Here is a 13,863-nt window from a genome sequence, read left to right on the forward strand (position 1 = left end):
ATGATGACCGAGAAAAAATGTGATTTACTACCTCAAAAAATAAGGCCAGACGTAACCTAAAACATAAGTCTAGAGGAAACCTCTAGAAATGTGCAGGAGGTAGTTAGCTGTAGGACAAATACTATTTTAACCTGGAAAGTTGTATAGATTGAAGGTAAAACTACTTTCGAAGGATTCAGATAAGTGTGTGGATTCGCTCATTTAGTGAATATTTGCGTGCCTCTGAGGTGCCGGGCAGCTATCTGTAGTTTTCATGTATTTCAGGAACTTTTCCAGATGTAAATGCTGATGTCCTTGAAGGCAGCCACACCTTCCCCAAATCTCCATGGATACAGCTGTCAAAATCTGAGAACCACGTGGATTGGATTTTCTCAGTGTATGTTTCTAATCTTACTGCATTAGAGATATTTATGGAGAAGTGAAATTCAACCAGTCAAAAATAATAGTAACATTCTAAAGATATCTACAAACATAATTCTTTTAAACATTGATTGTCTTAAAAGATATGTTCAACCTAATGTTTTTCTCTTTCAGGTATTTCTTCTTTTTTTTTTTTTAATATTTATTTATTTATTTGGCTGCGCCAGGTCTTAGTTGCGGCACGTGGGATCTTCGTTGCTTCGTGCGGGATCTTTTTTTTTTTTTTAGTTGCGGCATTCGGGATCTGGTTCCCTGACCAGGGATCGAACCCGGGCCCCCTGCATTGGGAGCACGGCGTCTTAGCCACTGGACCACCAAGGAAGTCCCTCAGGTATTTCTATTTTAGGGATACAGAATAAGAAACTACAGTTAAGAATGGGCAGGTGGGACCAAACTTAGTTTACATGTTAAGAAACAGGTATTTATAGCAAATAGAAGGAAGCCTGGGACAATCAGAGAGGTAACCTCCAGGGAGCAGCATTGAGACTGGGCCCTGGTGAACTCAACCTAGGTGCTCCGACTCCTGGGGGCTCCCTGCTCTGTGCCCAGGTCTCTGCAGTCAATCTTCAGGGAAGGCATAGGCTTTGCTTCTGTTTTTTTAAGTCCCTTAGAGGCTGAGCACCTCCGTGAATGATTGCCCTTCTTACTTTCAGAGCTTGGTCAACGAATTTCCCTGAAGGCGGTTATAATCTAAATTAGTAGATAAATTCGGGTTCTACCCAGGAAACGGCCCTATTAAGAAATACTGTCTGCATCAAAAACTCCTACCCTCACCCCCCAAAATTAGATTATTTTCTAGGAAACCATGATTCCATATTCCACCCTAGTAAACCTCCTGGCAGATGTGACCTAACTGGGAGTGTCGATGGCCGAGGAACCCCACACACCTGGAGCTGAGAAGCTGTCCTGCTAGGGAGATCTTGGTCAGCCACTTAGCTGGTGGCCACTGGAATTTTTAGGAGTAGTAAAACTTCTGATAAAAGAGGGCTTTTGTCTCCTGGAATAGCAACCGTTATCATCACTTAAAACCAGTGTATTTCTATATACAGCAAGTGCTTCTATAGATATACTCCTGAATTATTTATACAGGACTATTTTAAGATCTGTGTCACATTTTTCTGGTGTATTTTATGGTGGGAAAATTCAGTTGGAAAAAATGCACTTAGCTGTGGCTGGGATGGTGAGGTAAAATAAGTACTTAAAAAACATGAAGGTTGTGGGTTTTTTTTTTTTTTTAGCTTTAAACAGGACAGAAATAGCAAGGTGATAGCTCCCTGAATGAAATCGTGTTGCTTCTCCTTAAGCAAACTTTACCATTGTACTCATGTCATAATACTAGATCTATCACCGTATGAGTCAGTAGAAGATCTGCAAGGCATGTGTAAGAATTCATCCATGTATTCATTACAGAAATCTGTGAGAAAATAGCTGCTTTTGTGTACTATAGATTGTTATTCAGGGTTTCTTTTTCTTTTGATTTTGCACCTGTTGAACTGAGAGGGCGATGGATAGGGTAAGGACCTATCTACTGTTAAGAGCAATGTGGGTGTAGAGACCCAGGCACTCCCCGGGCCCAGGTGTAGCTGAGGCGGGGCTGTGTTAGGGCTGTGTGTGCAGGAGTCGGGCTCCTGTGATCGCTGATCACTTCCCCTGAGGAGAGGCTCCTTCTTACCTCTTCTGTGGGGATGAGGAAAACCATGGAGGTTATGATTGGACAAAATCAAGTCATTTGATTGGCCGGGACAATGAGAGCATAAGAGGAGGATGATGGCCTTTGAACCCCACTCGAAGACGTTTTCTTTTAAATTTAGCTGTGGATGGGAAGTGAGCACTTTTTGAGTAATAGGATGATATGATTGTGTTGCGGTTTAGTAAGTATTACCTTTGTGTATGTAGGAGTGTTAGGTTATTATGCTAGGCTTGGTGGGGCCTGCGGATGAAGAGTAAGACAAAGATGAATAACACAGAGGTCCCTGTGGTCAAGGAGTTTATGATCTAAGCAGGGAAACAACTAACCTTGTGGTAAATGAGGTTCGAGTACACGGGCAGCGTTGTCAGCTGAGGAGGGGCCACAAGAACCAAATGGTTACTTACGTTTCAGAGATTTGAAGGCTGCCGTCCTGCCTCATCCCTGCCCAGGTTTCTCGTCTAGCTCAATGTCTCTGGCCTTCATTTCCTCCTCGTGTGCCACTGCGTATACATCTTACGAGATCTTGGTAGCTCTCGCCTCAGTTTGCCTCTTACAAAATGCAAGACCCAGACCTGAACACACTATTCCACATATGGCTAAATGTAGTAGGAGCATTGCTTCCCCTTTTCTGAGGTTGTATTGCCACTGAGTCATCATGAGATAATATGCTGCTGGACCACCAGGTCATCTATTTTATGGGGACCTGCTATTAACACAGAAGGGGTTGCCGACAGGTCCTACGTGGGAGGCCACAGGCAGGCCTCGGAACCTGCTTACGTCTGCTTATCCGACTTAGCTGCTTCTCCTGTCGCGCCCTGACGCCTTCCTGCCCCTGCCTCCCATACCCCTGAAGTCCCCTCTAGTCCCTCCTGGGTGGTAGTTCTGTAACTACTCCTTGAACTATGCATTTTCTTTCTTTCTTTTTTTTTTTTTTTTTGATGTGGACCAATTTTTTTAAAAGTCTTCATTGAATTTGTTACAATTTGGCTTCTGTTTTATGTTTTGGTTTTTTGGCCGAAACGCATGTGAGATCTTAGCTCCCTGACCAGGGATCAAACCCACACCCCCTGCATTGGAAGCGTGGAGTCTTAACCGCGGGACCACCGGGGAGGTCCCTGAACCGTGCATTTTATACACATTATTGCATGTAGGTATCCATCCATTCATTCAGTCTTCGTTAAAAAGGGGGAAAAAAGGGTGGGGAGAAATGGAGAGAAGAGGCAAAGGTGATTCAGAGTTTTAAGCCTGGGTGATTGGAGATCTAATGGCATCATTTCCAGAAGTGGGTATTCAAAAGTGGTGTTATTTGGGGGAGGACAAACCAGACTCTGTCTAAAGACACAGGCCTTTTTCTCTCTGGTGAAGGCTCCCTGGCAGAAGCAGGCCAGTGTGTGTCCCTGTTAGAAGTAGGAAGGGCTGTTCTGGAAATCACAGTGGATGGCACTGAGATGATAGTCTTTGGATTCTTCATCTATGACCTTTCTTATCTTGAGCATCTTTTGTCACCAGAATCATCTTTCACAACCTTTTGACCACATATACTTTTGACTCTTTTCTGCTTCTTGAAGTGGTTTTTAAAAAGTTTGGCTTCCAAAACACTGTTCTCTCTATTCTCTGCTCACTCCACCGGCCCCTCCTTCTCAATCTCCTTTTTGGCTGTATCTCCACTTCCTGCCCTATGAGACATTGGCCTGCCCCAGGCTCAGTGCTGGGATCTTTTCTCTGCCCACACCCTCTCTCTCGGTGATCTCCTCCAGTGTCTGGCTTCACTAGCCTCTCTTCTCTGGGGGTTCTCGCTCTTCATCTGTAACCCACATGTCTCGCTCGCTCTCTCTTTCTCGAGTTCTGACGTAGGTATGTAACTGCCTGTTTGACATTTCCACTAGGATGTCTAGTAGGCATCTTGAACTTAACCTGTCTAAAACTGAATTGATTTTTTCCTTCCAGACGTGTACCTCCCACAGTCCTTCTCGGCAACTCTATCCTTTCCACGGCTCAGGCCCCAAAACCTTAGAGTCAGCCTTGGCTTGTCTCCTTCTCTCCCGCCTACATTCAGTCCATCAGCAAAACCTGTTGGCTCCTTCTAAAATATATACCTGGAATCTAAGTACTTCTCATCCCCTCCACTGTTAGCATCTGGTTCCGGTCACTATCTCCTCTCACTGGGATTGCTGAAATAACTCCTTCCTTCCTTCCTTCCTTCCTTCCTTCCTTCCTTCCTTCCTTCCTTCCTTCCTTCCTTCCTTCCTCCCTCCCTCCCTCCCTCCCTCCCTCCCTCCCTCCCTCCCTTCCATCTTTATTGGGGTATAATTGCTTTACAATGGTGTGTTAGTTTCTGCTTTATAACAAAGTGAATCAGTTATAATTCAAAAAGAGTCATGTACCAAAATGTTCATTGCAGCTCTATTTACAATAGCCAGGACATGGAAGCAACCTAAGTGCCCATCATCGGATGAATGGATAAAGAAGATGTGGCACATATATACAATGGAATATTACTCAGCCATAAAAAGAAACGAAATTGAGCTATTTGTAATGAGGTGGATAGACCTAGAGTCTGTCATACAGGGTGAAGTCAGAAAGAGAGAGACAAATACTGTATGCTAACACATATATATGGAATTTAAGGGAAAAAAAAGTCATGAAATAACTTCTTGATTGGGTTTCCTTTTTCCCGGCTCTGCCTTTCCCGCTGCATCTTTCTCCCACCAGCTGCCAGGACTTTTCTCACCACAGCAGTCAGTGATCCTTTCAAAACAATACAGATCAAGTCACTCTTCAGCTCAGAACCCTCCAGGGACTTCCCATCTCCGAGTAAAAGCTAAAGTCCTTGTGATGGTGACATGATCTGCCCACTGCCCACCACCCCTGCTGCCCGCCCCCACCCCCATCTTTGATTCTTCCTCTCCTGCTCACTCTGTTCCAGCCACACCAGCGTCCTTGCTTTTCCTCAAGCACGCCAGGCCTCCCCTCTTCAGCGCTGCATTGTTCCCTCCACCTGAAACATCTTCCCCAGCCCCTTACTTGCTTCATCTGGCTGTTTAACGACCTTCAGCTCCATGTCCCCTTTCCCTTGGCCAGCCTAAGTTAAACAATTCGGCCCCTGCTTTTTTGTTCTCCACAGCACGTTTTATACAATCTGACATGCTTTCATACTATCTCTTTCCCTTAGTGTCTGTCTCCCCTGCTAGAATGTTCCTTGAAAGCCAGAGCTTTGTTTTGTTCCCTGAGGTATGAGCCTGGCACATAGTAGGCACTCGGTAAATGTTTACTGAGTGAATGAATGGAGTTGTGTGACTGTAGTTCATTGATGCATACATAGCATTGTGTTTTCTGGATTGTAAATTATGTTCATAAACATTAGCTCATCGATCAGTTTGTTCACTTTTTGTAAGTCAGACTAAATCTAACTCTAGTGCTATTTAAAGTGTATTGACTTCCTTGATGACTAATATGCAAACTGGTTTCCTTGGGAGATCTTAAGTATGGCCATTCAAATCTATCCTCCATCCCGTTTTGTTTTAGTGATGGGGGCCCTGAATTCTGATTTACAGAGCATTTCTTTCTTTTATCACTAGTTCCATAGAACAGCGGTCCCCAACCTTTTTGGCACCAGGGACCGGTTCCGCGGAAGACAGTTTTTCCACGGACGGGGGTGCGGGATGGGGGGGTGGTTCAGGCGGTAATGCGAGCGATGGGGAGCGGCAGATGAAGTTTTGTTCGCTCGCCACTCGCCTCCTGCCGTGCGGCCCGGTACCTGTCCTCGGCCCGCGGGTTGGGGACCCCTGTCATAGAACTCACTCTAAGGAACTTTATTAATTCTTTTCTTTTCTTTCTTTTTTTTTTTTTGCGGTACGCGGGCCTCTCACTGTTGTGGCCTCTCCCGTTGCGGAGCGCAGGCTCAGCGGCCATGGCTCACGGGCCCAGCCGCTCCGCGGCACGTGGGATCTTCCCGGACCGGGGCACGAACCCATATTCCCTGCATCGGCAGGCGGACTCTCAACCACTGCGCCACCAGGGAAGCCCCTATTAATTCTTACTTACTGAGTTATTAGAATTCTTTTGTTAGATAAACTGGGAAATGTTTAAAAACAAAGGCATATCAAACGCTTCATTTGCCCTACCCTTCTTTAAGTGAGGGGCCACGACACTGCACAACCTCAGGCGAACCATTAGGCCTTGCATTCTGTGCTCCTACAGTGGTGTGACACGGCAGCCATCGCAGATATAAGACGTTTGGCTTTAGTTTCTCATGGCTGAATCTTCTGTTTGTTTTCCTCCTGCTGTTCGAGTGGCATTTAAGACTCTGTCTGCCTTGCGCTTGCATTGTTAGGTCTCTTGGACTACCGCCTGTCACTTGTTATTAGTGCAGCTGTGTCGAGTTGTTCCTAATTCCATTCTACTTCATCTACCCTCTTGGCTTTCCTCCTTAGCTATTTCACTTACTCTGTCTACTGTTCCATTTCACTTGATTGACATCAAACTTGTATGATAGCCAACGAGTCCATATTTTCATCAGGCAGTTAAGGTACCCTTTGCCAGCCTAATCACTATCTAGTTAATTATTTCTATCAAAATACAAATGGTATCTGTCATTCAGAATTCGAGCCTAGCGTCGTGGTAAGGTTAAAAAATGGGAGTGTGGCAACCTGCTACCATTCTGGGCTGATTCTCCAGAGAGAATAGGCAATACTTTGATTTAGGGAGCAGTGAAAGCAGGCAGAGGCAGAAATTCGATCCCAGTTTTACTGTGTAGATGATTTTACTTAGCATACCTCACAATGAAGACATGTTCTTGTAATTTCATCTGTGCAAGTGCCCTGTTTTGAGCACGTAGCAGTTAAAATCTAGGTGATTATTTCATAATAACTTGCTTATGATACTGAATTTGAATAGAAATATATTGATAGAGCCCTGTACTCTGAAGAGAGGCCTGCATAGATTCTCTTAGGTCTGACTTAGTGATCCCTTAGTGATCTAGGACCAGACTACGTGAAGAGAGGCTATGGGTATAAAGTTCAGGACAGTTGGAAATGACATGAATACTGCAAGACCTCTTACAGCTAGCAAAAAAGGGCTGTCTCCAAGCCCTAATGTCTGCTTTATTCTGTATATAGTTAATCAAGTTTATTTGATCCATGTATATTTAAAAGTTTTAGTGCTACTTAATGCCTATAATTACATATTGTGCTGATTGCTGTGTTTTCATTCTTTGGAGGTTAAGAATCCAAAAAAATTCTAGTTTTTGGTTTATAAATGCCTTTTATTAGTTTCCCCAAAATTGCTTTGCTGCTTTCAATCCTGGCTTAATGCCTCCAACACTCAGGTTCAAAAGGATGCTGTTTGAGCTCAGTTTTTAAAATTTCTGTATTGACAGGTTTACATTTTCTTTTTGATTGCTCCATGGATGAGGCCAAAGACTGAACTCCCTGCAGCGAATGGTTAAGTGGGGGAAGAGGTACCTTGTATCGTTGTCCTCCAAAAGCATGATTAGGGAAGAGGGGTATCATTTTTTTTTTGTACTGCTTAGTGGGAAGAAGGTTCAGAAAACAAGACTTCTCACCAGGAATTCCAAAGCTAAAAATATGTGGCTCTGGGGCAGATGAAGAAGTTTCAACATTGGAGGTGGGGGTGTGAAAGGGAACAAGTGAGCTTGGAAGGAAACTCAATAATTTTCAATCTCAGAATCCTACCTTACATGAATAATTTCTCCGAGAGTAAGGCTCTTTCCAGTCAGATCTGTTGGTGCTGCTGAGCTGGTATTTCAAGTATGTCCATCTGCATTTAAACGAATTGCTCCAAGACAATCTGATTATGCGGTAGTTACTTTGGTGAGAATAGCGCCTCAGTGGAATGGAAACTTCATTTTGAGTCTAATATTAGACCTTGCTTTGGAAAATTCCTTTTAAATGATCACAAGCTGGGAATAGCAAAAGAATTTAACTTTCGACAGACAGCATTCACCAAGAATTTTTAACTGCTTATGTTTGAGTCCTTGGGAAAGCAGATGTGAGAAACTGACCGGACCAAATTGACTAGACTAGAATCGACTTGAGCTGATGCGGTGTTTATATCTATTGCTGATAAGTTTCCCTGCTAGTCTCATTTGCTCAAAATATTTTCATTCTTTGAGCGTGAGCATGCTAAGGATGCAAATTGTTAGGAGGCCTAATTGTCTAACGATCTAAACTTCTAGGCCTCCAGACATTGTTGCGTATAAAGGGGTCTGAGGCAGAGCGGAAAAGGGCGGACAGGCTCTACAGAACCAAAGCCAGTTTCTGAGTAAGTGCTGGGAACTTGATCAGACCTGGCCTTCAGGATATTTTTAGTTTGTCTGGCTGATTGTGTCTGAGCAAACTCACCCAGTTTGAAGTTTTAAGTAAACTTTATTTAAAGGACACCCCCTCACTCCACCCCCCCCCCCCGCAAAAACCCAAAAACCTCACCCTGACATTAAAAAAAATAATATACGTGTTAACTGATCATGAAATTTCCAGATATCGTGTCTCCTTGGCGTAACCTAAGGATAAGTTTCAGATGCCTTGCGTGCCTTGGGTTGGGAAAACCAATATTGGTGTTTGAGATAAATTTAATATTTTAAAAGATCTTTCTGAAATTGAAATGCATCTTTTAACCACAGTGTACATTTAGTGTAGTAGGGGTTTTTTTTTTCTTACTAAGCTGGCAATAAGTTGATGGTGCCTTAGAATTGAGGAGGAATATTAATAAATTAATAGGAGCTACCATATTGATCACCCAGTGGATCCCAGGCACTGTCTTTGCTAGGCACCAACATTATCTCTGACACTCACGATAATCCTGTGTGGCAGCGACTATCATGAATGAGGCTGGGTTTAGAGGAGACTGAGGCTCGGAAAAGTTAGGTAATTTGCTCACGATCACACTGCTGGTGATGGCTGAAGTGGCAGTGCTGGAGTTCACATCCAGGACTGGTCAGCTTCACAGTATGTGTTCTTCCTTGTAGGTTATATCTTTTTGATGTTTACTATATTTGAAATTAAACCTGAGAAATTTTCAACATTTACTTATTCGTTATTAAGGGACAATCATAAATCCATTACATGTTAACATAAACAACATTTTTATTAAAAATAACTTTTTCCAAAACATAGTGTCATTGTTTACCTTTATGTGTATCTCTTTATTATCTAGCTAAATGGAAGGCAGCTGGATTCTCTTCTGCATTCAGTCTGTGCTGTATACTGTTTTAATTGAAGTATGTGAAGAAAATCTGGCCTCACACAAATATGTATTTGGAAAAGGGAGGGGTATTTTAATAGGCTTTTTGAATAATTGTGTATGTTCTTCCTTGATAATATACCCAAACTCCCCAAGTGATAGTTTCTTAAAGGTTAGTTGCAATATAGAATCTGAAACTATGCCAGTGGACTTTTGGTGCACTGTTACATTAAAATCTTTTGGTGTGGAATCTTCCTTACAGAAGAATTCTGAATAATGTGTGTAGCTACCCTCTGACTCCAGGAAGTAGAGCTTAATTCCTACCACTCACCCCTCCCTGGGGGTGGGCTAGACCTAGTGACTTGCTTCCAAAAAGTAGAATGAGGGAAAGGGAAAAATTAGTAACTTTGTAGTGGAGAAGAAACCTGGGAAACTCTATCTTAACCAAGTGGTGAAGGTGAACATCGCCTGTGATGTCATGTGGCTGCCATGTGAGCCCTGATGTGATGTAACTAGAAAACTCATAATCCCAGTCTAATCGTGAGAAAGACATATCCAGATAAGAGGTCATTCTGCAGAGTACCTGACCAGTGCTACTGGATGGTCAAGCTCATGAAAAACGAGGGGGGACTGGGAATCTGTCACAGAACAGAGGGACCTGGGAAGACATGGCAGCTAAATGCAATACGGTACTCTGGATTGGATACTTGAACAGAAAGAGAACATTCATGGGAAAACTGGTGAAATCCAAATAAAATCTGGAATTTACTGAATATTACCATATCAATGTCAGTTTCTAGTTTTGATGACTATATCATGGTAAAGTAAGATGTTATCAGTGGGGGAGAAATTGAGTAAAGGGTATACAGGGACACTACTGTCTGCAACTTTTCTGTAAATCTAAAATTACTGCAAAATAAAAAGTTTTTTAAAATCCACTGTTATGTATTGCATTCTGAATAAATCATTTACCCATGCGTGATTTGGTGACACCATGGCCATGGTCATTTGGAAAATACTTGTGCACAGAGTTATGCAGATCTTTGAAATGTTGACACATTTTATTGTTCAGTGCTTGCAAAATCTCATTTGTTAATAGCACCACCTGTCTCATCAGAAAAGTCTTTACTGAGAAGCTCTCAAGCTCATGGCGGTGGATACAAGTTTCCCAAAATTCTAATTTTCCCTTGAAAGCTCAGATGTTATCTTTGGCAGCAAACACTGCTGTTGTTTTCCTTGATGTAACAGGCTCATCTTGTTCATTTTCAAGAAAATGTCTGCCAATATCCAAGTCTAAATAATCCTAGTTTGTTTGGTAGCCATTCCTTCAAATAAAAAAGACGTTCAGTGGGAAAAAGTGGCTGATCCAACTTGCAACTCAAACAATTTGCGTTGAGTCATTCTCCTTAAAACAATTTGAGTCCTTTTCCTCAGAACAGCTATCGTACTTGAGAATGCAACAGAAGTGTTCTACCGTACTTCGCAATTTGTCACATACAGTATTGAAAGACAGGTCCCGGGAATCAAGGTTTAATGAAGCTTATAACTTTTACTGCTTCATCAAGGATATTCTTTTTGTTGTTGTTGTCTGAAAAGAATTATTTTATTTTTAAATTTTTCTTAAAATATAGTCGATTTACAATGTTGTGTTAGTTTAAGGTGTACAGCAAAGTGATTCAGTTACATATATATGTATATATGTATATACACACATATATATATTTATATACTTTTTAAAATTCTCTTCCATTATAGGTTATTACAAGATATTGAGTATAGTTCCCTGTGCTATACAGTAGGTCCTTGTTGGCTATCTATTTTATATATGGTAGTGCGTATATTTTAATCCCAAACTCCTAATTTAAGGGATATTCTTAAGAGGAACTAATTTTTTCCCCTCTCTGTGTGTGTGTGTGTGTGTGTGTGTGTGGAGAAGGCAGTGACCACTAGCATAGTGACCACCACTACCGCTGCCTTGATTTGTGCTCAGGCACTTTACACCATTGGTGCAAATACCAACACAGTGGAAAATTCCAGGAACATTTTAGTGTTCTAAATGAAAATAGTTTGACCTTTCTGACTCTCCTAAAAGGGTCTTGGGCACCCCTAGGGGTCCACAGACCACACTTTGAGAACTCTCCTAAAGTAAAGTAGCAGTTGCTAAAAGGTCACAAAGGAAGAGCTGACATAACCGAAGACCAAATCCATCAGGAAGCAAGTGGTAACATGGTGGTACCATGTGTGTAGACGATGATGCTCTTCTGGATTAACTGGTCTTACTTTTTATGGCCCATGAAGCTTTTCCATTTGTTTGTCGTATTTCCAAACCATTTTTAAATGCTGAAAGATAGACTTTGATAATCTTGTATCTGTGTTCGCTGCTATTTTTACCATCATCATTTATAAGACTTCATTCAGGAAATTCTGAAAAATCACCTCTTTGTTTTCTTTTCTTTAAAGGTAAATCTCACCTGGCTATTGTGCAGCGAGTAAACAATGAGGGAGAGGGGGATCCATTTTATGAAGTTCTGGGAATTGTCACGTTAGAGGATGTGATTGAAGAAATCATCAAATCTGAGATTCTAGATGAAACAGATTTATACAGTGAGTACCATCGCCTGAGTGTAATTTTCCAAAACCTTTGCTTTTATTTGTCATGTTGTTTGTGAGTCATCTGACATCTCTCCAGCTGTTGTCTGCCTGTTTCTAATTATGCACTGTGTGTGTAGGCTGGGTACCACCTACCAGTATATTCCAGTCACTTCATCGGAGAGGAAGAAGAGGCAGGTCCTGTAGTGTCGACTGGCCATGTTTTTTTTTGAAAAGCCAACTGCTTCTAACTGTTGATTTGGGCATTGCTTGCCCTGAACAGAAAACTCCATTCCTGGTTTTCACATTTATTTTACATCTGGAGGGAGACTTGTTCTTTACTAAATTTTCATTTTACACAATTAGGCAAATTGTTTTCAGATAAATTTCTGTCTGTACCTATGGTCATAATTCAAATACTTAAAAAGTGAGGGGGGATTGTTAAACTGATGGATAGCAACTGTTCAAATGTCTCTATTCCAGGACCCATGGGCCAGGGTAGAGGTGAGGTTTGCAGGCATAGTTTTGCTGGGGCAGTGGTGGAGCAGCAGGGTAAATATAGAGAAAGCAGGACGGGTTAGGGTACACAATAAAAATTGTGTTTTTCTTGTTCTGTGCTTCTCTGCCTTTTGAGAGGTGGTCTTGGATCGGGGCAGGGGAAGGGAAGTATCCACACCTGTTTGCCCAGGAGTCGGCTTGATTCTGGGCTGAGTGTTGAACATGAATCTTGTCTCATTAAAGTCCACAACTGTTGGACTGTGGAGCTTAAACCCTCTTCCTCAGCCTTACTCTTAGCAAAGTAAGACTCTTTCAAGAGTTTCTTAATGCCAGAGGTGGCCCAAGGCCTGAGATGTTCGGGGCTCTCAAAGGTGGTATAGAGAAAGAGGATCTGGGCTCTTTTTGTCCTGTTTGGCTTTTAAAGCGTGACTTGGAGGGGGAAATGGACTGTTCAAATGGCCTGGAGCACCCAGGACAAAGCCAGCCTTGCTCAAAGCGGAATGATTTGTTTTCAGTCCCGTTAGAAGGGAATGTCCCTCATTTTAAAATTTAAAAAGTCTTCCATGCACCCTTAAAAAAATACATTTTATGTTTAGCTCTTGACCTCCTTCTGAAAATGTATCTTATTTTTTCCTCACATCTGTATAGTGTTCTTTACAAAAAACACCAGTTCCTATGTGTTTTATCCTTTTGACTCTTGGAGAATAATCAGAGATTTCATAATAGAGAATATTGTTAGTATTGCGTTTACATTCTTTTCATCCTTCCTCATGGTGACTGTTTAATACCAAGTGTGTCTCTGCATATTTATGCGTTTCCCCAGGGGTAATCCTCATTGTAAGAAAGATAATCTAGACATTTATGAGCTTTTATGTTTACACTTCAGTTCACTTCTTTTAAACCTTGATGAGACTGATTTCATACATGGCTTCCTGAGATGAGATGCTGAACTTGTGGTTCAGGTATATTCTTGATTCAGATCAGGGATGATGACTACCTTTGTCATTAGAAAATTATTTAGGATGCTTGCATTGATTTATGCTGCCTGATTCTAAAGATAATTTGAGACAGGAAAATTACAGGTTGTGTTCACCGTCTCCCCGGGACAAGCCTAGTTAGTAATCACTCTGATTTGCCCTAGGCATGAAATGGTAATGTAAAGACTCATGATTCTTGGGGGACAAAAAGGAAGCAATTAGGATCTTGTCTCTAACCTAGTTTTTTCTTGATCATTACTTTGTCCAGAAAAATACTTGAAGAAAGGTTTTGCATGAGACGCCTTCTAGATCAAGGATTGGCAAACTACAGCCCTCAAGAGCATGCCACCTGTTTTTATATGACCCAGAAGCTAAATTTTTTTTTTTTACGTTTTTCAGTTGAAAAAAATCAGAATAATAATTTTATTTTGTGACATGCAAAAATGATAAGTTAAAATTTCATATCCGTAATAAAGTTTTACTGTAACA

At 41.8% G+C, this 13,863-nt stretch overlaps 1 protein-coding gene across 2 annotated transcripts in view; it reads left to right on the forward strand.

The window, feature by feature from the left end:
• The window catches only part of CNNM2 (cyclin and CBS domain divalent metal cation transport mediator 2), a 140,124-nt gene that overhangs the window by 104,153 nt on the left and 22,108 nt on the right, over nt 1-13,863 (forward strand). For both annotated transcript variants that reach the window (XM_027112476.1, XM_027112477.1), the window contains exon 2: nt 11,771-11,914. In XM_027112476.1, coding sequence (XP_026968277.1) covers nt 11,771-11,914 — 144 coding nt within the window. The remainder of the gene's footprint in view (nt 1-11,770; nt 11,915-13,863) is intronic.

The sequence above is a fragment of the Aethalodelphis obliquidens genome, unplaced genomic scaffold, assembly GCF_003676395.1.
Source record: "Aethalodelphis obliquidens isolate GAN/ISIS:26980383/991018 unplaced genomic scaffold, ASM367639v1 scaffold11, whole genome shotgun sequence".
Taxonomy (NCBI): Eukaryota; Metazoa; Chordata; class Mammalia; order Artiodactyla; family Delphinidae; genus Aethalodelphis; species Aethalodelphis obliquidens.